Consider the following 24,182-nt stretch of genomic DNA (forward strand, 5'->3'; position numbering starts at 1 on the left):
GTATGCTGTGAATGTCAGTAAACAATATTGAAGTTGTGTGATCAGGGCGAGGCCCAAGGATTGAAGAATTCAACATCATTCCTAACAAAGGTTTCCATCTCCACCATAAATTTCATCTACATTCATCATCTGGGAGAGCATAGAGGACAGTCTCTGCCTATTACCAGGAGAAAGGGCCTGGAAAGGGGTGTGTCTACTACAGAGGAGAGGCCTGGAAAGAGGTGTGTGTCCTCTCAGGGGAGGTGCCTTTGGAAAGGAGCATTTTTACTATGGGGAGGAAGCCTAGGAAAGGGGTGTGTATGCTATAGGAAGGTGGCCTTTGGAAAAGGGGAGTTTGTCTACTAAGGGGGAGGTGGCCTAGAAGGTGGGTACATAAAAGGGGATAACAGTCTGGAAAGAGGCTTGTCCACTAAGCGGTAGCAGGTCAGGAAAGGGGCATGTCTACTAAGGGTGAAGTGGCCTTGAAAGGAATGTGTCTACAAAGACCATTGCAGGAAACATAGAAGTCCACTTACCAATCCAAGGAATGAAATATTGATAGATCATGTTGTCCTTGGGATCTGGAATACAGAGAACAATCTATGTCTCATGTAGGAAGATTTGGTGATGGAACTGAAGTCCCCAGTGCTGACCCCCAAGTCCCTGAAGTATGTCACCTCTTCTTTCCTTCCCCCTACACTGTATATACACAGTAACATAGTAGGAGAGGTCGAAAAAAGACACAAGTCCATCAAGTCCAACCTATGTGTGTGATTATGTCAGTATTACATTGTATATCCCTGTATGTTGTGGTCCTTCAGGTGTTTATCTAATAGTTTCTTGAAACTATTGATGCCCCCCGCTAAGACCACCGCCTGTGGAAGGGAATTCCACATCTTTGCCGCTCTTACAGTAAAGAACCCTCTACGTAATTTAAGGTTAAACCTCTTTTCTTCTAATTTTAATAAGTGGCCACAAGTCTTGTTTAACTCCCTTCCGCGAAAAAAGTTTTATCCCTATTGTGGGCTCACCAGTACGGTATTTGTATATTGAAAACATATCCCCTCTCAAGCGTCTCTTCTCCAGAGAGAATAAGTTCAGTGCTCGCAACCTTTCCTCACAACTAATATCCTCCAGACCCTTTATTAGCTTTGTTGCCCTTCTTTGTACTCGCTCAATTTCCAGTACATCCTTCCTGACGACTGGTGCTCAGAACTGGACAGCATACTCCAGGTGCGGCCGGACCAGAGTCTCGTAGAGCGGGAGAATTATCGTTTTATCTCTGGAGTTGAACCCCCTTTTTAATGCCAATATTCTGTTTGCTTTGTTAGCAACACCTTGTCATTGCCTGCCATTGTTGAGCCTATCATCTACTAGGACCCCCAGGTCCTTTTCCATCCTAGATTCCCCCAGAGATTCTCCCCCAAGTGTATAAATTGCATTCATATTTTTGCCACCTAAATGCATTATTTTACATTTTTCTACATTGAACCTCATTTGCCATGTAGTTGCTCACCCCATTAATTTGTTCAGATCTTTTTGCAAGGTTTCCACATCCTGCGGAGAAGTTATTGCCCTGCTTAGCTTAGTATCGTCCGCAAATACAGAGATTGAACTGTTTATCCCATCCTCCAGGTCGTTTATGAACAAATTAAATAGGATTGGTCCCAGCACAGAACACTGGGGGACCCCACTACCCACCCCTGACCATTCCGAGTACTCCCCATTTATCACCACCCTCTGAACTCTCCCTTGTAGCCAGTTTTCAATCCATGTACTCACCTTATTTTGCACAGTAAACGTTTATGGGGAACTGTGTCAAATGCTTTTGCAAAATCCAGATACTCCACATCTATGGGCCTTCCTTTATCTAGATGGCAACTCACCTCCTCATAGAAGGTTAATAGATTGGTTTGGCAAGAACGATTCTTCATGAATCCATGCTGATTACTGCTAATGATACCGTTCTCATTACTAAAATCTTGTATATAGTCCCTTATCATCCCCTCCAAGAGTTTACATACTATTGATGTTAGGGCTAACTGGTCTGTTATTCCCAGAGATGTATTTTGAGCCCTTTTTAAATATTGGTGCTACATTGACTTTTCTCCAATCAGCTGGTACCATTCCAGTCAGTAGACTGTCAGTAAAAATTAGGAACAATGGTCTTGCAATTACCTGACTGAGTTCCCTAAGTACCCTCGGGTGCAAGCCATCTGGTCCCGGTGATTTATTAATGTTAAGTTTCTCAAGTCTAATTTTAATTTAAAACCATGGAGGTGCTTCCTGTGATGTGTCATGAGGATAAACACTGCAGTTTTGGTTACTGAAGCCCCCCGATTCACAAGACTGAGGAGAAGAATAAATTCAAAACCTTTGCCATCTCCCCATCCTTTGTAACCAGATGTCCTTCCTCATTCTTTATGGGGCCAATATGGTCTTTCCTCCCTTTTTTACTGTTTACATACTTAAAGAATTTCTTGGGATTTTTTTTGCTTTCCTCCGCTATGTGTATTTCATGTTCTATCTTAGCTGTCCTTATTACACCCTTACATGTCTTGTTGCATTCTTTATAAAGTCTGAATGCTGATGATGATCCCTCAACCTTGTATTTTTTGAAGGCCTTCTCCTTTGCTTTTATATGCATTTTTACATTGGAGTTAAGCCATTCAGGACTTTTGTTTGCTCTTTTAAATTTATTACCCAATGGGATACATTGGCTAATGCCCTTATTTAATATGCTCTTAAAGCAAACCCATCTCCCCTCTGTGTTCTTTGTTCCTAAGATTTTATCCCAATTTATGCCTTCTAGCAAGGTTTGTAGTTTAGGGAAGTTGGCTCTTTTGAAATTCAGTGTCTTTGTATTCCCTTTATGTTTCCTATTTGTGTGATTTATACTGAAGCCAATTGACCTGTGATCGCTGTTACCTAAATTGCCCCGTATTTCCACCTCCGTGATCAGGTCTGTATTGTTGGTAATCAGTAGATCCAGTAATGCTTTATTTCTAGTTAGTGCACCTACCATCTGACCCATAAAATTGTCCTTCAAGACATTTAGGAACTGGCGAGCCTTAGACGAATGCGCGGTTCCCTCCGCCCAGTTTATGCCTGAATAATTAAAATCGCCCATTCTGATAACACTTCCCATCCTTGCTGCTAATCCAAATTGTGATAGGAGATCCGTCTCCCCCTCCTCCCTCAGGTTAGGGGGCCTATAGCATACTCCCAGTATTATTTTCCCCTTAGCTTCATCCCTTTGTAGCTCTACCTTTAAGGATTCCACCTCCTCCCTAGCCCCCCTAATGATGTCATCTCTCACATATGACACCTATCCCTTCCCCCACCCTCGGAGTATGTCACCTATTCACCCCTCCCCCCCCTATACTGGAGTAGGTCACCCTTCCCCACCCCTCTGGAGTATATAACCTATTCACACCCCTCCCCCCCACCACATATACCACTTCATATAGATTATCCTTTATTACCTGTCCGGTTGAGTAAGGTGCGGGCGTACTCCGGATGAGTGATGTTCAGATACACAACCAAATTCCCAAACCAGATCGGGGTGGCGTATGGGAACTGAAGAGACCATTCTATCATCCTCTGCAGGAGACTCCGATCATGAAGGAACTGTGGGGGAGGGGCAGAGATAATCAGATAGATAGATAGACAAACAGACAGACAGAGTGATGTGAGGATGTTGAGCTTGGTGGTTTTGGGTTTCTTAGTGGGTCATCCAGTCTGTGGTGTCAGCTTCTAACAGGAAAACAGTCAACAGAAAATGCAAAGCCACCTGGCTCTCTTTTCAGCAGCATTGCTGCTCTGGCCCCTTAGCCTCGGCTCTCTGAACTCTCCTGCCTCGCTCAGCCCTGTAGGATTGCAGGTCCTGCCGCACAGGCCTACTCCTGGCCTCTCCTAACACCCCAGGCTCTCTCTTTTCTATGAGACTCACAGACTCCCTCTGTCCCCTGGTCACCTCTTCCAGACTTGCCCAGCTGTCCTGACTTTCTCAGCCCTGTGGGGAAGGAATTTCTCCAACATGAAGTGCAGTCTCTAGAGTGGATCAACTCTCCTAATCGGAGTGCACCTACTGCTCCTCCTAAGAGGAGCACACAGCCATCTCCTGATGGGGCCCTCAGTTATGGCCAACTCCCTGCTTATAATGAGTGAGCACACCTGCAAATCTCCAGTAAGACCCGGACACTGGATGAAGGCTTCATCCCACCCAAGACACTCTGAAGCCTTCAAGCTCCAGACCCAGATCCAGGACCCCTTCACTACATTACCCACCTCCTTACAAAACCTGGAGAAAACAGAATGTCCACTTTTCTCCATTCAGAGACACGGGAGCCCCACACTCCGCACTAGTGCGCTCCGTGTTGCTTTTCCCTATACTTACACAGTGGCAGGGCCTTGCACTGTCATGATAGGTGGATAGAATATGCTGTATACAGGCATGACACCAGCCAACATGGAGGAGGGGACTACATGGTGTGACCAATCTCCATACTTATGAAGTTTCTGGAACTGACCGGGCAATACAGGAATTTAGCTCCGGATTTTGGTTGATTACAGGAATTGATCCATCTCTGGACATTCTATTCCGGATGTAAACCAAGCCCAGTGTGATGTCACTTCTCTGAGCCATGTATGCTGCACCCCTTTTTTTACCGACTGCTGGAAGAGGAGGAACTGTGCATGAGCAAATTAAAATGAGAGGGGGTGAGCTACCCTCAGGGTAGAAATAAACATCAATGCCACCCCCAGGCAGAGCGAAGACACAGGGAACTGAAGATACCACCAGAGAGGTAAGTGTTTGATTGTGCATGTTGCGTGCAATGTGTGTGTACATGGGTGGCATTGCTGTGCTATGTATAGGGTGGTGGTGAAATGAACCACAGGCGGTGCTGGGCTGTGTATTATTGTGACCCCTGCACTATGTACATTACACACCACTGACCCCTGCACTGTGTACATTACCACCACTGACCCCTGTACTGTGTACATTACCCACCTCTGACCCCTGCACTATGTACATTACCACCACTGACCCCTGCGCTATGTACATTACCCAACACTAATCCCTGCACTATGTACATTACCCACCACTGACCCCTGCACTATGTACATTACCCACCACTGACCCCTGCACTATGTACATTACCCACCACTGACCCCTGCACTAAGTACATTACCACCACTGACCCCTGCACTAAGTACATTACCACCACTGACCCCTGCACTATGCACATTACCCACCACTGACCCCTGCACTATGCACATTACCCACCACTGACCCCTGCACTATGCACATTACCCACCACTGTTTCCTGCACTATGCGCATTACCCACCACTGACCCCTGCACTATGTACATTACCCACCACTGACCCCAGTACTATGTACATTACCCACCACTGACCCCTGCACTATGTACATTACCCACCACTGACCCCTGTACAATGTACATTACCCACCACTGACCCCTGTACAATGTACATTTCCCACCACTGACCCCTGCACTATGTGCATTACCCACTACTGACCCCAGTACTATGTACATTACCCACCACTGACCCCAGTACTATGTACATTACCCACCACTGACCCCAGTACTATGTACATTACCCACCACTGACCCCAGTACTATGTACATTACCCACCACTGACCCCTGTACAATGTACATTACCCACCACTGACCCCTGCACTATGTACATTACCCACCACTGACCCCTGTACTGTGTACATTACCCACCACTCATCCCTGCACTATGTGCATTACCCACCACTGACCCCAGTACTATGTACATTACCCACCACTGACCCCAGTACTATGTACATTACCCACCACTGACCCCTGTACAATGTACATTACCCACCACTGACCCCTGCACTATGTACATTACCCACCACTGACCCCTGCACTATGTACATTACCCACCACTGACCCCTGTACTGTGTACATTACCCACCACTGACCCCAGTACTATGTACATTACCCACCACTGACCCCTGTACAATGTACATTACCCACCACTGACCCCTGCATTATGTACATTACCCACCACTGACCCCAGTACTATGTACATTACCCACCACTGACCCCTGTACAATGTACATTACCCACCACTGACCCCTGCATTATGTACATTACCCACCACTGACCCCTGCATTATGTACATTACCCACCACTGACCCCAGTACTGTGTACATTACCCACCACTGACCCCTGCATTATGTACATTACCCACCACTGACCCCTGCATTATGTACATTACCCACCACTGACCCCAGTACTATGTACATTACCCACCACTGACCCCTGCACTAAGTACATTACCACCACTGACCCCTGCACTATGTACATTACCCACCACTGACCCCTGCACTATGTACATTACCCACCACTGACCCCTGCACTATGCACATTACCCACCACTGACCCCTGCACTGTGCACATTACCCACTACTGATCCCTGCACTATGCGCATTACCCACCACTGACCCCTGCACTATGTACATTACCCACCACTGACCCCAGTACTATGTACATTACCCACCACTGACCCCAGTACTATGTACATTACCCACCACTGACCCCTGTACAATGTACATTACCCACCACTGACCCCTGTACTGTGTACATTACCCACCACTGATCCCTGCACTATGTGCATTACCCACCACTGACCCCAGTACTATGTACATTACCCACCACTGACCCCAGTACTATGTACAATACCCACCACTGACCTCTGTACAATGTACATTACCCACCACTGACCCCTGCACTATGTACATTACCCACCACTGACCCCTGTACTGTGTAAATTACCCACCACTGACCACTGCACTATGTACATTACCCACCACTGACCCCTGTACTGTGTACATTACCCACCACTGACCCCTGTACAATGTACATTACCCACCACTGACCCCTGTACAATGTACATTACCCACCACTGACCCCTGCACTATGTACATTACCCACCACTGACCCCTGCATTATGTACATTACCCACCACTGACCCCAGTACTGTGTACATTACCCACCACTGACCCCTGCATTATGTACATTACCCACCACTGACCCCTGCATTATGTACATTACCCACCACTGACCCCTGCATTATGTACATTACCCACCACTGACCCCTGCATTATGTACATTACCCACCACTGACCCCAGTACTATGTACATTACCCACCACTGACCCCTGCATTATGTACATTACCCACCACTGACCCCTGTACTATGTAAAGCATTGGACAGTATCAGTACAGTAGTATAGTTTACTCTATAGCGACACTTAGCTTACCTCCTGGGTGTGTCCATACAGATGAGTACAGGATAGGATAGTAGTATAGAATACTCTATAGCACCCCCATGTATATAGTGACACACAGCCTACCTTATTGCTGTGTCCATACAGCCAGTGGGTTGGGGGTCCCGGAAAAACCTCCAGGGCACTCAGCAGTCTCCTCCTCCTCTGGAACACCTGGAGGACCTTGACTATCAGTACTGTCAGACAGAAGAGAGAAGTGAGATGGAAGAGACGCAGAAGATCCACAGAGAACTCCATGACAGCTGTCTGCTATGATCAGATATAAATAATACGTCACATCTGGATATAAATCACAGCAATGCCCCCTGGTGATCACACTTTGCAATTACAGAGACTTTCCAATGGCGGAAACCCCCAGCCCTGGCACTTACCATACCACCAATCAGATCTCAGGGATTCGGAGACCTGAGAGTTCCAGCAGCATGGATGGGGAGCAGAGGACCAGCAATGGGGGGGCTGTAATTCTACTCCATTGTCTGGCGGATGATTGGTGTACAGAGGGCAGAGAACAGTGACGCAGAACTCCCAATCTACCTTTACAATGGTATGGATGGAATTTTCCTGCCAGTCCCCACTGTTCTCCCCGGAGAGATCTCTGTTATAAAGGCCTTCTACCTGTCACATGATCACATGCCATGGCTGAGATCTTACTGACACTGACCGCAGCACACCCATCACCTGACCGCAGCACACCCATCACATGACCGCAGCACACCCATCACATGACCGCAGCACACCCATCACCTGACTGCAGCACACCCATCACATGACCGCAGCACACCCATCACATGACCGCAGCACACCCATCCCCTGACCAAAGCACACCCATCCCCTGACCAAAGCACACCCATCCCCTGACCAAAGTACACCCATCCCTGACCGCAGCACACCCATCACATGACCGCAGCACACCCACCCCCTGACCGCAGCACACCCATCCCCGGACCGCAGCACACCCATCCCCGGACCGCAGCACACCCATCCCTGACCGAAGCACACCCATCAGCTGACCGCAGCACACCCATCATCTGACCGCAGCACACCCATCATCTGACCGCAGCACACCCATCACATGACCGCAGCACACCCATCACATGACCGCAGCACACCCATCACATGACCGCAGCACACCCATCACCTGACTGCAGCACACCTATCACCTGACCACAGCACACTCATCACAAGACCACAGCACATCCATCACAAGACCACAGCACATCCATCACAAGACCACAGCACACTCATTACCTGACCGCAGCACACCCATCACCTGGCCGCAGCAAACCCATCACCTGACTGCAGCACACTCATCACACGACCGCAGCACACTCATCACACGACCGCAGCACACTCATCACACGACCGCAGCACACTCATCACACAACCGCAGCACATCCATCACACGATCGCAGCACATCCATCACACGATCGCAGCACATCCATCACACGATCGCAGCACACTCATCACACGACCGCAGCACACCGATCACCTGACCTCAGCACAGCATGGATCAGGAGCGGGATCCGAGGTCACAGGAGCAGGGTCAGGCGTGGGATCAGAGGTCACAGGATTGGGGTGAGGAGAAGAAGCGGGATCAGAGGTCACAGGATTGGGGTCAGGAGAAGGAGCAGGATCAGAGGCCACAGGGTCAGGAGCGGGAACAGAGCTCACAGGATTGGGGTCAGGAGAAGAAACAAGGTCAAGAGCAGGATCAGAGGTCACAGGGTAGAGCACATGGACACACAGGGAAAACACTGAGGACTGGGGAATACTAGGGAAGTACCCTCCCAGCAGCCGGCATTCAATGGGGACTAATTACGGTAATTACTGGGATGAAGACACCCGGTGGTGGACACTGGGACTACACCTTTTAGGTCTGAGGACCACAATGCCACCAGCAGGTGACTGACACAAATAGATTGATAGATAGTTACATAGTAGGTGAGGTTGAAGAAAGACACAAGTTCATCAAGTACAACCTATGTGTATGGTTATATGTCAGTATTACATTGTATATCCCTGTATGTTGTGGTCGTTCAGGTGCTTATCTAATCGTTTTTTGAAACTATCAATGCCCCCTGGTGAGACCACCGCCTCTGGAAGGGAATTCCACATCCTTGGCGCTTTTACAGTAAAGAAAGCTCTACGTAGTTTAAGGTTAAACCTCTTTTCTTCTAATTTTAATGAGTGGCCGCATGTCTTGTTAAACTCCCTTCCACAAAAAAAGTTTTCTCCCTATTGTGGGGTCACCAGTCCGGTATTTATACATTGAAATCATATCCCCTCTCAAACGTCTCTTCTCCAGAGAGAATAAGTTCAGTGCTCGCAACCTTTCCTCATAACTAAGATCCTCCAGACCCTTTATTAGCTTTGTTGCCCTTCTTTGTACTCGCTCCATTTCCAGCACATCCTTCCTGAGGACTGATGCCCAGAACTGGACAGCATACTCCAGGTGCAGCCGGACCAGAGTCTTGTAGAGCAGGAGAATTATCGTTCTATCTCTGGAGTTGATCCCCTTTTTAATGTATGCCAATATTCTGTTTTCTTTGTTAGTAGCAGCTTGGCATTGCATGCCATTGCTGAGCCTGTCATCTACTAGGACCCCCAGGTCCTTTTCCATCCTAGATTCCCACCACTGAGATAGATAGATAGATAGATAGATAGATAGATAGATAGATAGATAGATAGATAGATAGATAGATAGATAGATAGATAGATAGATAGATAGAATATGGATCAGAGGTGACAGGACTAGGGCCAGGGTCAGGAGTGGAATTAGACGTCACAGGAGCAGGATCAGGAGAAGGGTCAGGAGCGGGATCTGAGGTCAAAGGAACAGGATGAGGACCAGAATCGGGATCAGGTTCAGGAGCGGGATCAGAAGGATCAGGGCCAGGACTGGGATCAGAGGTCAAAGGAACCGGGTCGGGAGCGGGATTGGGGTCAGGAGCTGGATCAGAGGTCACAGGACCAGGGTCAGAAGCATCAGGGTCTGGATGAATGAATGAAAGATTTGTATAGCGCTGCAAATGCGAACTGAATCGCCTCAAGGCGCTTGATCCGTGCTGTTAGTCTTGTTTCTTAGAAGAGATGGGTCTTGAGTTTTTTTCTGAAAGCCCAATGATTTTCTTCCATGCGGATGTTGGCAGGCAGAGCGTTCCATCTTCGTTCTCCTTCTGATTTGTAGCGGGACTTGGGAATGAGGATCAAGAGAAGGAGCAGGATCAGAGGTCGCAGAAGCAGGGTCAGGAGTGAGATCGGGATCAGGAGTGGGATCAGAGGTCACAGGAGCAGGGCCAGGATCAGGAGTGGAATCAGATATCACAGGAGCAGGATCAGAAGGGTCAGGAGTTAGATCAGGTCACAGGAGCGGGTTTTAGAAATCACAGGAGCAGGGTCAGGAGAAGGATCGGGATCAGAGGTCACAGGAGCAGGATCAAGAGAAGGGTCAGGAGTGGGATCAGAGGTCACAGGACCAGGGCCAGGATCAGGAGTGGAATCAGAGATCACAGGAGCGGGATCAGGAGAAGGGTCAGGAGTTAGATCAGGTCACAGGAGCAAGATCAGAAATCACAGGAGCAGGGTCAGGAGAAGGATCGGGATCAGAGGTCACAGGAGCGGGATCAGGAGAAGGGTCGGGAGTGAGATCAGAGGTCACAGGACCAGGGCCAGGATCAGGAGTGGAATCAGAGGTCACAGGAGCGGGATCAGGAGAAGGGTCAGGAGTGAGATCAGAGGTCACAGTACCAGGGCTAGGATCATGAGTGGGATCAGAGGTCACAGGAGAAGGGTCAGGAGTAGGATCAGAGGTAAAAATGAAAAAAGGAGAGGGTGCACCGACCTAGTGCATTACCAAAACAAAGATTTATTAAAAGTATAAAAACAAAGATACTACTCACAAGCGAGCATTAAAAACAGGCTTTTCTTAACGGTAGCAGCTGTATCCTTCGCTGCCTGATGATGAGAGGTAGACGATGGCACCCCACACGGCTGAACGGCTGACGCGTTTCAGGGGCGCACCCCTTTCCCCAGAGCCTAGGCGGTCTGCGGCTCCTCTGTCCCGTGTGTCCTAATATACACATCCATATGACCACGCCCCAAATGACCACTGCCCTAATAGGCCACACCCATCCTTAGGATCTAGCTTCCAATACAGGGGCAGTACTTACTTCCCTCTCTATGTCACTATATAACAGTGCCACCACTTACAGGGCTGCCAACAGGGCAAGCAGTTTGCCACATAGATTATGCATCCACAAATCAACATGTAAGAGTACAATGGAGCCACATCAGTATTCCAGCATAGAATATGCTGGCCCCAATACAGCTGATGTAAATATCCTCGGCAATACATTATCCGATCCCCAAGAACATAAAGCTAATAACTGAACCTACCCTTGTGCCTCACACTCTAAGGCTCTGTAACCTCTGATTCCACTCCTGATCCTGGCCCTGGTCCGGTGACCTCTGATCTCACTCCTGACCCTTCTCCTGATCCCGCTCCTGTGACCTGATATCACTCCTCACCCTTCTCCTGATCCTGTGACCTCTGATCCGATCCTTCTCCTGACCCGGCTCCTGTGATTTCTGATCCCGCTCCTGTGACCTGTCTCACTCCTTAACCCTTCTCCTGATCCCGCTCCTGTGACCTCTGATTCCACTCCTGATCCTGGCCCTGGTCCTGTGACCTCTGATCCTACAAGCAATAATCTCCTGCGCTCCGGTGTTTCGCTAGACGCAGATGGTGTGGTCTATTCTTAGATAAAAGGCAAATTCTATGGTCTTGCAGCCCTCTTCAGAACAATGGGGGTTCATACAACTAAAGAAAAAATGATTTATCTTTTTCTGTCGAGATGCTGCTCCTATGCTCATTCATCCTCGTCCTTATTGTGGCACAACGAGGGACCCAAGGGACAAAATGGATGGCAGCAATCCCACTCTTGTACAGAGCCTTAGAGTGTGAGGCACAAGGGTAGGTTCAGTTATTAGCTTTATGTTCTTGGGGGATCGGATAATGTATTGCCGAGGATATTTACATCAGCTGTATTGGGGCATGCATATTCTATGCTGGAATACTGATGTGGCTCCATTGTACTCTTACATGTTGATTTGTGAAAGTATGATCTATGTGGCAAACTGCTTGCCCTGTTGGCAGCCCTGTAAGTGGTGGCACTGTTATATAGTGACATAGAGAGGGAAGTAAGTACTGCCCCTGTATTGGAAGCTAGATCCTATGGATGGGTGTGGCCTATTAGGGCAGTGGTCATTTGGGGCGTGGTCATATGGATGTGTATATTAGGGCACACGGGACAGAGGAACCGCAGACCGCCAAGGCTCTGAGGAAAGGGGTGCGCCCCTGAAACGCGTCAGCCATTCAGCCGTGTGGGGTGCCATCGTCTACCTCTCGTCATCAGGCAGCGAAGGATACAGCTGCTACCGTTAAGAAAAGCCTGTTTTTAATGCTCGCTTGTGAGTAGTATCTTTGTTTTTATACTTTTAATAAATCTTTGTTTTGGTAATGCACTAGGTCGGTGCGCCCTCTCCTTTTTTCATTTTTTCTTTAGTTGTATGAACCCCCATTGTTCTGAAGAGGGCTGCAAGACCATAGAATTTGCCTTTTATCTAAGAATAGACCACACCATCTGTGTCTAGCGAAACACCGGAGCGCAGGAGATTATTGCTTGTAGGATCAGAGGTCAAAGGCCAGGGCCAGGATCAGGAGTGGAATCAGAGGTCACAGGAGCGGGATCAGGAGAAGGGTCAGGAGTGAGATCAGGTCACAGGAGCGGGATCAGAAATCACAGGAGCCGGGTCAGGAGAAGGATCGGGATCAGGAGAAGGGTCAGGAGTGAGATCAGAGGTCACAGGACCAGGGCTAGGATCAGGAGTGGAATCAGAGGTCACAGGAACGGGATCAGGAGAAGGATCGGGATCAGAGGTCACAGGAGCGGGATCAGAAATCACAGGAGCCGGGTCAGGAGAAGGATCGGGATCAGAGGTCACAGGAGAAGGGTGAGGAGTGATATCAGGTCACAGGAGCGGAATCAGGAGAAGGGTCAGGAGTGAGATCAGGTCACAGGACCAGGGCCAGGATCAGGAGTGGAATCAGAGGTCACAGGAGCGGGATCAGGAGAAGGGTCAGGAGTGAGATCAGAGGTCACAGGACCAGGGCCAGGATCAGGAGTGGAATCAGAGGTCACAGGAGCGGGATCAGGAGAAGGATCGGGATCAGAGGTCACAGGAGCGAGATCAGAAGGACCGGGATCAGAGGTCACAGGAATGGGATCAGAGATCACAGGAGCAGGGTCAGGAGAAGGCAGGGGGATCAGAGGTCAGGAGCGGGATCAGAGATCACAGGACTAGGGTCAAGAGAAGGCAGGGGGATCAGAGGTCACAGGATCAGGACCAGGGCTGAGATCAGGGTCAGGAACAGGATCAGGAGAAGGGTCAGGAGTGGGATCAGGGGTCACAAGACTAGGGTCAAGAGAAGCTTTAGTGTCTGGATCAGGATTAGAGGTCACAGGAGCCGATACAGGGCCGAGATCAGGGTCACGGTCAGGACTCAGGCTCAGTGTTGGGAGCAGGATCAGGACCAGGATGAGAAGAGCAGAGGTCAGAGGTGACGGGGTCAGAGGTGAAGGGGTCAGAGGTGACAGGGAGAGCACTGGGCAGTGTTGAATACTAGTGAAGGGATAAATATCCTCCCAGTAGCCGGCATTCGGTGGGAATGTCATTCCTGGGATGGGGACACCCGGTGGCGGACAGTGGGACTACAGTGGTGGTAGGGGACTCAATTCTTAGAAGGACAGAGAGGGCAATCTGTAACCAAGACCTGAAGCGCCGAACAGTATGTTGTCTACCGGGCGCTCGGGTTCGGCACATCACGGATCTTGTGGACAGATTACTGGGAGGGGCTGGGGAAGACCCGGCTGTCATGGTGCACGTTAGCAGATGGAGTGTCCTAAAGAACGATTTTAGGGACTTAGGTGCTAAATTGAGGAAAAGGACCTCCAAGGTAGTATTCTCAGGAATACTACCGGTACATCGAGCCACACCAGAGAGGCAGAGGGAGATTAGGGAAGTAAACAAGTGGCTGAAGAGCTGGTGTAGTAAGGAGGGGTTTGGGTTCCTGGAGGACTGGGCCGACTTCTCAGTCGGTAACCGGTACTATAGAAGGGATGGACTGCACCTAAATGAGGAGGGTGCAGATCTGCTGGGAATGAAGATGGCCAAAAAGTTAGAAGGGTTTTTAAACTAGGCGATGGGGGGGAGGGTCCAGAGACAGTGATAGCCAGCGCGGAAGATATTCCAGAGGGTAGTATTGGGGGCATTAGTGGTAGGTTAACCAAAGTACAAAAACACAAGGTGAGTATAGTAGCAAGTCCTAGTTGCAATCTTGAAACACCCAATACGAAGACAATATGCGACCGGTCTAAACTATGTGGCATGTTCACTAATGCCAGGAGCATGGCGGACAAGATGGGTGAACTAGAGATACTGTTGTACAAGGAGGATTTGGATTTTGTGGGAATTTCAGAGACCTGGTTCAACAGCTCTCATGATTGGCTGGCAAACATTCAAGGGTATACCCTATACCGCAAGGATAGCGAGGGTAAAAAAGGGGGAGGGGTATGTCTATATATCAAGAATAATGTACAAGTGAATGTGAGAGATGACATCACTGAGGGAGCTAGGGAGGAGGTGGAATCTTTATGGGTAGAGCTCCAAAGGGATGAAGCTAAGGGGAAAATAATACTGGGAGTATGCTATAGGCCCCCTAACCTGAGGGAGGAAGTGGAGACGGACCTCCTATAACAAATTGGATTAGCAGCAAGGATGGGAAGTGTTATCATAATGGGGGATTTTAATTATCCAGACATAGACTGGGCGGAGGGAACCGCGCATTCATTTAAGGCTCGCCAGTTCCTTAATGTCTTGCAGGACAATTTTATGGGTCAGATGGTAGATGCACCAACTAGAAATAAAACATTACTAGATCTACTGATTACCAACAATACAGACCTGATCACAGATGTGGAAATACGGGGCAATTTAGGTAACAGAGATCACAGGTCAATTCGTTTCAGTATAAATCACACAAATAGGAAACATGAAGGGAACACAAAGACACTGAATTTCAAAAGAGCCAACTTCCCTAAACTACAAACCTTGCTAAAAGGCATAAATTGGGATAAAATATTAGGAACAAAGAATACGGAGGAGAGATGGGTTTGCTTTAAGAGCATATTAAATAAGGGCATTAGCCAATGTATCCCATTGGGTAATAAATTTAAAAGAGCCAACAAAAATCCTGGATGGCTTAACTCCAATGTAAAAATGCATATAAAAGCAAAGGAGAAGGCCTTCAAAAAATACAAGGTTGAGGGATCATCCTCAGCATTCAGAATTTATAAAGAATGCAACAGGAAATGTAAGGGTGCAATTAGGACGGCTAAGATAGAACATGAAAGACACATAGCGGAGGAGAGCAAAAAAAATCCCAAGAAATTCTTTAAGTATGTAAACATTAAAAAAGGGAGGACAGACCATATTGGCCCCATAAAGAATGAGGAAGGACATCTGGTTACAAAGGATGGGGAGATGGCAAAGGTATTGAATTTATTCTTCTCCTCAGTCTTCACGAGGGAATGGGGGGGCTTCAGTAACCAAAACTGCAGTGTTTATCCTCATGACACAACACAGGAAGCACCTCCATGGTTAACAGAGGACGGAATTAAAATTAGACTTGAGAAACTTAACATTAATAAATCACCGGGACCAGATGGCTTGCATCCGAGGGTACTTAGGGAACTCAGTCAGGTGATTGCCAGACCGTTGTTCCTAATTTTTACAGACAGTCTATTGACTGGAATGGTACCAGCTGATTGGAGAAAAGCCAATGTAGCACCAATATTTAAAAAGGGCCCAAAATACATCCCTGGGAATTACAGACCAGTTAGCCTAACATCAATAGTATGTAAACTCTTGGAGGGGATGATAAGGGACTATATACAAGATTTTAGTAATAAGAACGGTATCATTAGCAGTAATCAGCATGGATTCATGAAGAATCGTTCTTGCCAAACCAATCTATTAACCTTCTATGAGGAGGTGAGTTGCCATCTAGATAAAGGAAGGCCCGTAGACGTGGTATATCTGGATTTTGCAAAAGCATTTGACACAGTTCCCCATAAACGTTTACTGTACAAAATAAGGTGCGTTGGCATGGACCATAGGGTGAGTACATGGATTAAAAACTAGCTACAAGGGCGAGTTCAGAGGGTGGTGATAAATGGGGAGTACTGGGAATGGTCAGGGGTGGGTAGTGGGGTTCTCCAGGGTTCTGTGCTGGGACCAATCCTATTTAATTTGTTCATAAACGATCTGGAGGATGGGATAAACAGTTCAATCTCTGTATTTGCAGACGATACTAAGCTAAGCAGGGCAATAACTTCTCCGCAGGATGTGGAAATCTTGCAAAAAGACCTGAACAAATTAATGGGGGAGGGGCGACTACATGGCAAATGAGGTTCAATGTAGAAAAATGTAAAATAATGCATTAGGGTGGCAAAAATATGAATGCAATCTATACACTGGGGGGAGAACCTCTGGGGAATCTAGGATGGAAAAGGACCTGGGGGTCCTAGTAGATGATAGGCTCAGCAATGGCATGCAATGCCAAGCTGCTGCTAATAAAGCAAACAGAATATTGGCATTAAAAAGGGGATCAACTCCAGAGATAAAACGATAATTCTCCCGCTCTACAAGACTCTGGTCCGGCCGCACCTGGAGTATGCTGTCCAGTTCTGGGCACCAGTCCTCAGGAAGGATGTACTGGAAATGGAGTGAGTACAAAGAAGGGTAACAAAGCTAATAAAGGGTCTGGAGGATCTTAGTTATGAGGAAAGGTTGCGAGCACTGAACTTATTCTCTCTGGAGAAGAGACGCTTGAGAGGGGATATGATTTCAATATATAAATACCGGACTGGTGACCCCACAATAGGGATAAAACTTTTTCGCAGAAGAGAGTTTAATAAGACTCGTGGCCACTCATTACAATTAGAAGAAAAGAGGTTTAACCTTAAACTACGTAGAGGGTTCTTTACTGTAAGAGCGGCAAGGATGTGGAATTCCCTTCCACAGGCGGTGGTCTCAGCGGGGAGCATTGATAGCTTCAAGAAACTATTAGATAATCACCTGAACGACCGCAATATACAGGGATATATAATGTAAAACCTTTCAGGTCGGAGGACTTTTAATGACCCCGGTCTGAGGTCCTGACTCCTGACACTGATTATTGTGGAACTCATAGACAGGGACGGCATTATAGAAGGCCAGTCACATCACATCACTGCCCGGTGCACTCTGGAGGGGGAGGGGACAGTAGAATGATCTCTTGTTCTGGGATCTTTCAATCTATGGACTATGTGGGCGGAGTAACATATTTGATCATCCGGGATAGCGATGGGCGGAGTCATTGTTTAGGTCCCTCCTGACTGGCCGGTGTCTCAGAACAAAGGAGGTAAGTAGGCGGAGATTCAGGAGAAGGAAAGTTTGTAGGTGGCGGCCACGCCCCAGGAGGGCGGAGTCACTGAAGACGGATGTAAAAGCCTGGAAGGGGCGGCAACAGCAGGCGGAAGTTTGGGGGCGGGGAAAGATGAGTGACATCCAAACATCCAATAGGGCGAGGGGCGGGGAGAAGGAGGCGGGTGGGAGTCCAATAGGGTAGCGGGAGGGCTTGGGGGGCGGGCACAGATGAGTGACAGCCGGGGATCCGGCAGGCGGAATGCGATGGGCTCCGGTGCTCTGTCCGCCGGGCCCCCTCCCCCCTCCACCCCCCATAAGAAGATGAAGAAGAGGAAGGAGCTCAACGCTCTGATCGGTCTGTCCGGGGACGGCAAGAAGAAGGGGGGAGGGGGACACCACCCACTACTGCGCGCTCCCGACTCCGAGAGCGACACCGACACGGAGGACTACGGGAGCGTCACCGAGAGACCGGGCCGCTGCGGGAGGTCAGTGCCTGCCCCTCCCCCTTCATTACTACCCCTCCCCCCTTCATAATTACCTCCTCCCCCCTTCATTACTACCCCTCCCCCCTTCATTACTACCCCTCCCCCCTTCATAATTACCCCTCCCCTTCATTATTACCCCTCCCCCCCTTCATAATTACCCCTCCCCCCTTCATAATTACCCCTCCCCCCTTCATTACTACCCCTCCCCCCTTCATTACTACCCCTCCCCCCTTCATTACTACCCCTCCCCCCTTCATAATTACCCCTCCCCTTCATAATTACCCCTCCCCCCTTCATAATTACCCCTCCCCCCTTCATAATTACCCCACCCCCTTCATAATCACCCCTCCCCCTTCATTACTACCCCTCCCCCCTTCATAATCACCCCTCCCCCCTTCATTACTACCCCTCCCCCCTTCATAATTACCCCTCCCCCTTCATAATTACCCCACCCCCTTCATAATCACCCCTCCCCCTTCATAATCACCCCTCCCCCTTCATAATTACCCCTCCCCCTTCATAATTACCCCACCCCCTTCATAATCACCCCTCCCCCTTCATAATTACCCCACCCCCTTCATAATCACCCCTCCCCCCTTCATAATCACCCCACCCCCCTTCATAATCACCCCACCCCCCTTCATAATCACCCCACCCCCTTCATAATCACCCCTCCCCCTTCATAATCACCCCTCCCCCCTTCATAATCACCCCACCCCCCTTCATAATCACCCCACCCCCCTTCATAATCACCCCACCCCCTTCATAATCACCCCACCCCCTTCATAATCACCCCTCCCCCTTCATAATCACCCCTCCCCCCTTCATAATCACCCCTCCCCCCTTCATAATTACTCCTCCCCTCTTCATAATTACTCCCTTCACAACTGCCCCTCCTCTCTTCACAATTACCCCTCCCACTTCATAATTACTCCTCCATCATTACTACCCCTCCCCCTTCATTTCTATTCCTCCTACATCATAATTACCCCTCCCCCTTTGTTACTACCCTTCCTCCATCAGAAATAACCCCCCATTATTACTACCTTTCTCCCTTCATAATTCCCCCCCCCCCCCCCACACTACTCCTCCTCCTCCCACATACCTGACTACACTCCTGTACAATGAGGGGGGGAAAAGTATTTGACCCCCTGCTGATTTTGTACGTTTGCCCCACTGAGAAAGAAATGATCCGTCTATAATTTTATTGGTCGGTTTATTATAACAGTGAGAGACAGAATAACAAAAATATCCAGAAAAACGCATTTCAAAAAAGTTATAAATTGATTTGCATTTTAATGAGTAAAATAATTATTTGATCCCCAAGCAAAACATGACTTAGTAGTTGGTAGGGCTGCGCATCTTCACTGGCCTCACGATTCGATTCGATTACGATTATCAAGTCAACGATTCGATTCGATTCGATTCGATTCCGCGATGCATCACGATTACAGCGCAAGTCCGCAGGTGCTCATGGTTTTCATCAAAAAAAATTAAAGTAGTCAGGAGAACTCCATTTTTTTTATTCTATCTGTTCTTAAGAAAAAAAAGAGACAGCAGAGGAGCTCCAGGCTCTCTTCCAAAATACTAAAGGAGATGGTCAGAGCCTGCGGACATGCTACAGGAGATGATCAGAGACTGCAGACAGACATGCTACAGGAGATGATCAGAGACTGCAGACAGACATGCTACAGGAGATGATCAGAGACTGCAGACAGACATGCTACAGGAGATGATCAGAGACTGCAGACAGACATGCTACAGGAGATGATCAGAGACTGCAGACAGACATGCTACAGGAGATGATCAGAGACTGCAGACAGACATGCTACAGGAGATGATCAGAGACTGCGGACATGCTACAGGAGATGATCAGAGACTGCGGACATGCTACAGGAGATGATCAGAGCCTGCAGACAGACATGCTACAGGAGATGATCAGAGCCTGCGGACATGCTACAGGAGATGATCAGAGACTGCAGACAGACATGCTACAGGAGATGATCAGAGACTGCAGACAGACATGCTACAGGAGATGATCAGAGACTGCAGACAGACATGCTACAGGAGATGATCAGAGACTGCAGACATGCTACAGGAGAAGATCAGAGACTGCAGACATGCTACAGGAGATAATCAGACACTGGGGACATGGCACAGGAGATGATCAGACACTGCGGACATGGCACAGGAGATGGTCAGACACTGCGGACATGGCACAGGAGATGGTCACAGACTGCGGACAATAATGCAGAGTTGTGGTGTGATGAAGGCGCCCCCCCTCCCCTCTGTACTTACATGCTGCTCTGCAGTGGCAGCCTGTAATGAGCAGGGCGATCTGCCTGCTCACCATCTCCCCCCGATCTCCATTCGTGCGGCCGGTGTTCCGCCGGTTGTCACATCTCAGGTCAGTGAATTCTCCCGGTAGAGCGCTCCGTGCATAAAGTTGTTATTAGTGTGTGTATATTCCGGTCATGTGACTCTCAGCCGCGCCTCCCTCCTCTCACGTCTCTCCTGATGTCAGCCCCGCCCGCCTCTCTTCTGACCTGTTAGCTCCAGTCAGTGGGCGGAGCTGACACCAGGAGAGACTGAGAGGAGAGAGGCGCGGCTGAGAATCACATGACTGGAATATACACACACTAAAAACAACTTTATGCACGGAGCGCTCTACCGGGAGGGGGCGGGGCCAGACATCGATTTTTAGGGTCGCATGCATCGATGCCGCATCGGGACACCCGAATCGCGATGCATCGATGCTGCGATTAATTTCAGCAGCCCTAGTAGTTGGTGGAGAAACCCTTGTTGGTGATCACAGAGGTCAGAACGTTTCTTGGAGTTGGCCTCCAGGTTTGCACACATCTCAGAGGGGTTTTGCCCTCTTTGCAGATCCTCTCCAAGTCATGAAGGTTTCCAGGCTGATGTTTGATAACTCGAACCTTCAGCTCCCTCCACATATTTTCTATGGGATTAAGGTCTGGAGACTGGCTAGGCCACTCCAGGACCTTCATGTCCTTCTTGAGCCACTCCTTTGTTGCCTTGGCCGTGTGTTTTGGGTCATTGTCATGCTGGAATACTCATCCACGACCCATCTTCAGTGTCCTGGCTGAGGGAAGGAGGTCTCACCCAAGATATGATGGTACATGGCCCCGTCCATTGTCCCTTTGATGCGGTGAAGTTGTCCTGTCCCCTTAGCAGAAAAACACCCCAAAGTATAATGTTTCACCTCCATGTATGACGGTGTGGGATGGTGTTCTTGGGTCAGAGGCAGCGTCAAAAATTTTACATCAATATAAGCTTATCATTGTGAAAATGGTTTGTCCCATTGTGAGCCCCCCGTCAGTGGGAAATGGTTTGGCCCATTGTGAGCCCCCCCGTCAGTGGGAAATGGTTTGTCCCATTGTGAGCCCCCGTCAGTGGGAAATGGTTTGTCCCATTGTGAGCCCCCCGTCAGTGGGAAATGGTTTGGCCCATTGTGAGCCCCCCCGTCAGTGGGAAATGGTTTGTCCCATTGTGAGCCCCCCCGTCAGTGGAAATGGTTTGGCCCATTGTGAGCCCCCCCGTCAGTGGGAAATGGTTTGGCCCATTGTGAGCCCCCCCGTCAGTGGGAAATGGTTTGGCCCATTGTGAGCCCCCGTCAGTGGGAAATGGTTTGGCCCATTGTGAGCCCCCCGTCAGTGGGAAATGGTTTGTCTCGCCCCCCTGTTTTTGGTCTTCTAAAGGAATAAAACAAACTGACTTGTTTCCCTTTAACAACCAGCTGTTCTTCACACAGAATTCAAATCGATCAATTTCAAACCATCCAAATTTTTTAATTTTATTTATTATATTTTTATTAATTTTCAATATACAAAATACACATAAAATCATCTCATCAGCCCCATCATAACACATTCTCACCCAATTCCCCTCCCCCTTCCTCCAAATCCCTTTCTCCCCTTACACCACTACATCATCACAAATCCATAAATAAACATATAAATACATTTTATAGTCCAACTTCTAATTTTTCCCAAAATTCGTTAGAAAATGAGGGTCTTCCAAAGATCGGAAAATGTATTATTTTTATTTTTTAACTTCATGGCCGTTTTAAGGAGCCTAACAAGCCAGTGTGATGTCATTGGGGCAGCGACAGGTCCTCTTTATGTCGGTTACACCCGCCAAGCACAGAGCGTGCTGATCAGCTGCATCCTCAGCTACACACTGTCCGAGGAGTGACAGCGGTGACCCCGGAGGTGACACTGTCCGAGGAGTGACAGCGGTGACCCCGGAGGTGACACTGTCCGAGGAGTGACAGCGGTGACCCCGGAGGTGACACTGTCCGAGGAGTGACAGCGGTGACCCCGGAGGTGACACTGTCCGAGGAGTGACAGCGGTGACCCCGGAGGTGACACTGTCCGAGGAGTGACAGCGGTGACCCCGGAGGTGACACTGTCCGAGGGGTGACAGCGGAGACCCCGGAGGTGACACTGTCCGAGGAGTGACAGCGGAGGTGACATTATCCGAGGAGTGACAGCGGAGGTGACATTGTCCGAGGAGTGACAGCGGAAGTGACATTGTCCGAGGAGTGACATTGGAGGTGACATTGTCGAGGAGTGACATTGGAGGTGGACATTGTCCGAGGAGTGACAGCGGTGGTGACATTGTCCGAGGAGTGACATTGGAGGTGACATTGTCCGAGGAGTGACATTGGAGGTGACATTGTCCGAGGAGTGACAGCGGTGGTGACATTGTCCGAGGAGTGACAGCGGTGGTGACATTGTCCGAGGAGTGACAGCGGTGGTGACATTGTCCGAGGAGTGACCTCGGAGGTGACATTGTCCGAGGAGTGACAGCGGTGGTGACATTGTCCGAGGAGTGACAGCGGTGACCCGGAGGTGACAACTGTCCGAGGAGTGACATTGGAGGTGACACTGTCCGAGGAGTGACATTGGAGGTGACATTGTCCGAGGAGTGACAGCGGTGGTGACATTGTCCGAGGAGTGACAGCGTGGTGACATTGTCCGAGGAGTGACAGCGGTGGTGACAATGTCCGAGGAGTGACAGCGGTGGTGACATTGTCCGAGGAGTGACAGCGGTGGTGACATTGTCCGAGGAGTGACAGCGGTGGTGACATTGTCGAGGAGTGACAGCGGTGGTGACATTGTCCGAGAGTGACCTCGGAGGTGACATTGTCCGAGGAGTGACAGCGGTGGTGACATTGTCCGAGGAGTGACAGCAGAGGTGACATTGTCCGAGGAGTGACCTCGGAGGTGACATTGTCCGAGGAGTGACAGCGGTGACCCCGGAGGTGACATTGTCCGAGGATTGACAGCGGAGGTGACATTGTCCGAGGAGTGACAGCGGTGACCCCGGTGGTGACATTGCCCGAGGAGTGACAGCGGAGGTGACATTGTCCGAGGAGTGACAGCGGAGGGTGACATTGTCCGAGGAGTGACAGCGGAGGTGACATTGTCCGAGGAGTGACAGCGGAGGTGACATTGTCCGAGGAGTGACCCCGGAGGTGACATTGTCCGAGGAGTGACCCGGAGGTGACATTGTCCGAGGAGTGACCCCGGTGGTGACATTGTCCGAGGAGTGACCGCGGAGGTGACATTGTCCGAGGAGTGACAGCGGAGGTGACATTGTCCGAGGAGTGACAGCGGAGGTGACATTGTCCGAGGAGTGACAGCGTGACCCCGGAGGTGACATTGTCCGAGGAGTGACAGCGGAGGTGACATTGTCCGAGTGATGTGACAGCGGAGGTGACATTGTCCGAGGAGTGACCCCGGAGGTGACATTGTCCGAGGAGTGTACCCCGGAGGTGACATTGTCCGAGGAGTGACCCCGGAGGTGACATTGTCC

At 49.3% G+C, this 24,182-nt stretch overlaps 2 protein-coding genes across 4 annotated transcripts in view; one reads left to right on the plus strand and one right to left on the minus strand.

Annotated features, from left to right (window-relative positions):
• Positions 1-7,611, minus strand: part of LOC141103875 (cytochrome P450 4B1-like) — a 35,194-nt gene extending 27,583 nt beyond the window's left edge. Inside the window, exons 1-3 of one of the 3 annotated variants that reach the window (XM_073593930.1) lie at positions 7,395-7,611; positions 3,465-3,609; positions 516-560 (exon numbers count right to left, since the gene is read on the minus strand). In XM_073593930.1, the coding sequence (XP_073450031.1) occupies positions 516-560; positions 3,465-3,609; positions 7,395-7,565 (361 nt within the window). In that variant the 5' untranslated portion in view covers positions 7,566-7,611. The remainder of the gene's footprint in view (positions 1-515; positions 561-3,464; positions 3,610-7,394) is intronic. The other 2 variants (XM_073593931.1, XM_073593932.1) reach the window with 2 other exon arrangements.
• Positions 7,612-18,029: 10,418 nt separating this feature from the next.
• On the plus strand, positions 18,030-18,342 carry EFCAB14 (EF-hand calcium binding domain 14; the record flags this gene model as incomplete). The annotated part of the gene is given in 1 exon segment (XM_073593937.1): positions 18,030-18,342. A coding segment is annotated over 1 exon segment (258 nt), but the record flags the coding sequence as incomplete, so codon positions are not given.
• Between the last annotated feature and the right edge of the window lie 5,840 nt (positions 18,343-24,182).

Source organism: Aquarana catesbeiana, linkage group LG07 (genome assembly GCF_042186555.1).
Source record: "Aquarana catesbeiana isolate 2022-GZ linkage group LG07, ASM4218655v1, whole genome shotgun sequence".
Classification (NCBI taxonomy): domain Eukaryota; kingdom Metazoa; phylum Chordata; class Amphibia; order Anura; family Ranidae; genus Aquarana; species Aquarana catesbeiana.